Consider the following 1,877-nt stretch of genomic DNA (forward strand, 5'->3'; position numbering starts at 1 on the left):
CACTTTTATTGGGGTTGGAAAAAGGACAAGGAGTTTCCCGACGGGAAGAAAACCCTTCAGGGAAGTGTTTTTAAAAAGTCAACAGGTAGCACTTCTATTCCAGTTATCAAACATTCAGGAAAACCTAGGTTAAAATCCCTGTTTTCTCATTCAGGTATATGATTTTGACAAGATTTTTAAAAATCTTTTTAGATTCAGTTTCCAATCTGTGAAATAAGGACTTTAAGAAAAATCATTCTATGTAAAACACAGAGTGTCGTATGTAGTAAAACCTTACTTTAAAACATTTTATCTATTTTTATTAAGTTGTCTTAAAGACCTCTATATTAAATTAAATTTGTTTCTTGGCAGAGACAAATTTCAGCACTATCTGTGTAACCGTCTTTTCTTTAATCCTTCTATTTGTGTTTTCTACACTAGATTATACAAGAGAAGAAAAATATGAGAAACCACACAGAAATAACAGAGTTTATCCTCCTGGGATTGTCAGATGACCCACAGCTTCAGGTGGTGATCTTTGTCTCTCTGCTCATCACCTACATGCTCAGCATCACTGGCAACCTGACCATTATCACCCTTACCCTGCTGGATTCCCACCTCCAGACCCCCATGTATTTCTTCCTCAGAAACTTCTCCTTATTAGAGGTTTCATTCACAACTGTCAGCATACCCAAGTTCCTGGGCACCATGATTACAGGAGATAAAACCATTTCCTTTAATGATTGTATGATTCAGTTATTTTTTTTCATTCTCTTGGGAGTCACTGAATTTTACCTTTTGGCTGCCATGTCTTATGACCGTTACATTGCCATCTGCAAACCTCTCCATTACATGACCATCATGAATCACAGAGTCTGCATACTCCTTGTCTTTGCTTCATGGCTGGCTTCATTCTTAATCATATTCCCGTCACTTATGCTGTTCATACAACTTGATTACTGTAGGTCCAATGTTATAGACCATTTTACCTGTGATTATTTCCCCTTACTACACCTTTCTTGTTCAGACACAAAATTCCTAGAGATAGTGGGTTTTTCCTGTGCTGTGTTTACTCTAATGTTCACTTTGGCGTTAATAGTTCTGTCCTATATATATATAATCAGAACGATTTTGAGGATTCCTTCTGCTAGTCAGAGGACAAAGGCCTTTTCCACCTGTTCTTCCCACATGATCGTCATCTCCATCTCCTATGGCAGCTGCATTTTCATGTATATTAATCCATCAGCAAAAGACAGAGTGTCTCTGAGCAAGGGAGTTGCTGTGCTAAACACCTCAGTGGCCCCCATGCTGAACCCCTTTATTTATAGCCTAAGGAATCAGCAAGTCAAGCAAGCCTTCATGGACAGGGCAAAAAAGATTATATCTTTCTCAAAAAAAATGAAGAAATAAAAGTGCTATTATAATTAAAGGCACATGAGGAGCAATTAAACAAAAGTAGGGCCCTTCCAAAGTTTATTAATATCTACACAGCCTCACTGGAATTATTTTTTCTTAATTAAACTTTTATTGCCAGCAGTTTACTGAGGAGATATATATATATATATATATATATATATATATATACACACATGTTTTTTCTATTTAAATTCCAATCCATCTCTCATGCATTTCCCTTCCTTTGAGCTAGTCTTCCCACTCTGTAACCATGAGACTGGCCTCATTTCTTATAAATATTTTTAAATACCAATTCTTTCAAAATCATACTTAGAAAATCAAAGAAATGCAAAGAGAGACCCAAGATCAATGAGTTAAAATTGTTTTATGATTTTACCAGGAAACACTCTTTCAAAGAATTCGGAAAATATTGTCATGTTTAACATTCTTTTTAATTTACTATATAAGTATCATAAATATAACTTAGTCTTATTAGAATGTTA

The 1,877-nt window shown here is 35.2% G+C and overlaps 1 protein-coding gene across 1 annotated transcript; it reads left to right on the plus strand.

Moving 5' to 3' along the window:
• The first annotated feature begins 441 nt into the window (after positions 1-441).
• On the plus strand, positions 442-1,389 carry LOC125917419 (olfactory receptor 6C1-like). The gene has a single exon (XM_049623625.1). The coding sequence runs from the start codon at positions 442-444 to the stop codon at positions 1,387-1,389; it is 948 nt and encodes a 315-aa protein (XP_049479582.1).
• Positions 1,390-1,877: the final 488 nt, after the last annotated feature.

Source organism: Panthera uncia, unplaced genomic scaffold (assembly GCF_023721935.1).
Source record: "Panthera uncia isolate 11264 unplaced genomic scaffold, Puncia_PCG_1.0 HiC_scaffold_1815, whole genome shotgun sequence".
NCBI lineage: Eukaryota > Metazoa > Chordata > Mammalia > Carnivora > Felidae > Panthera > Panthera uncia.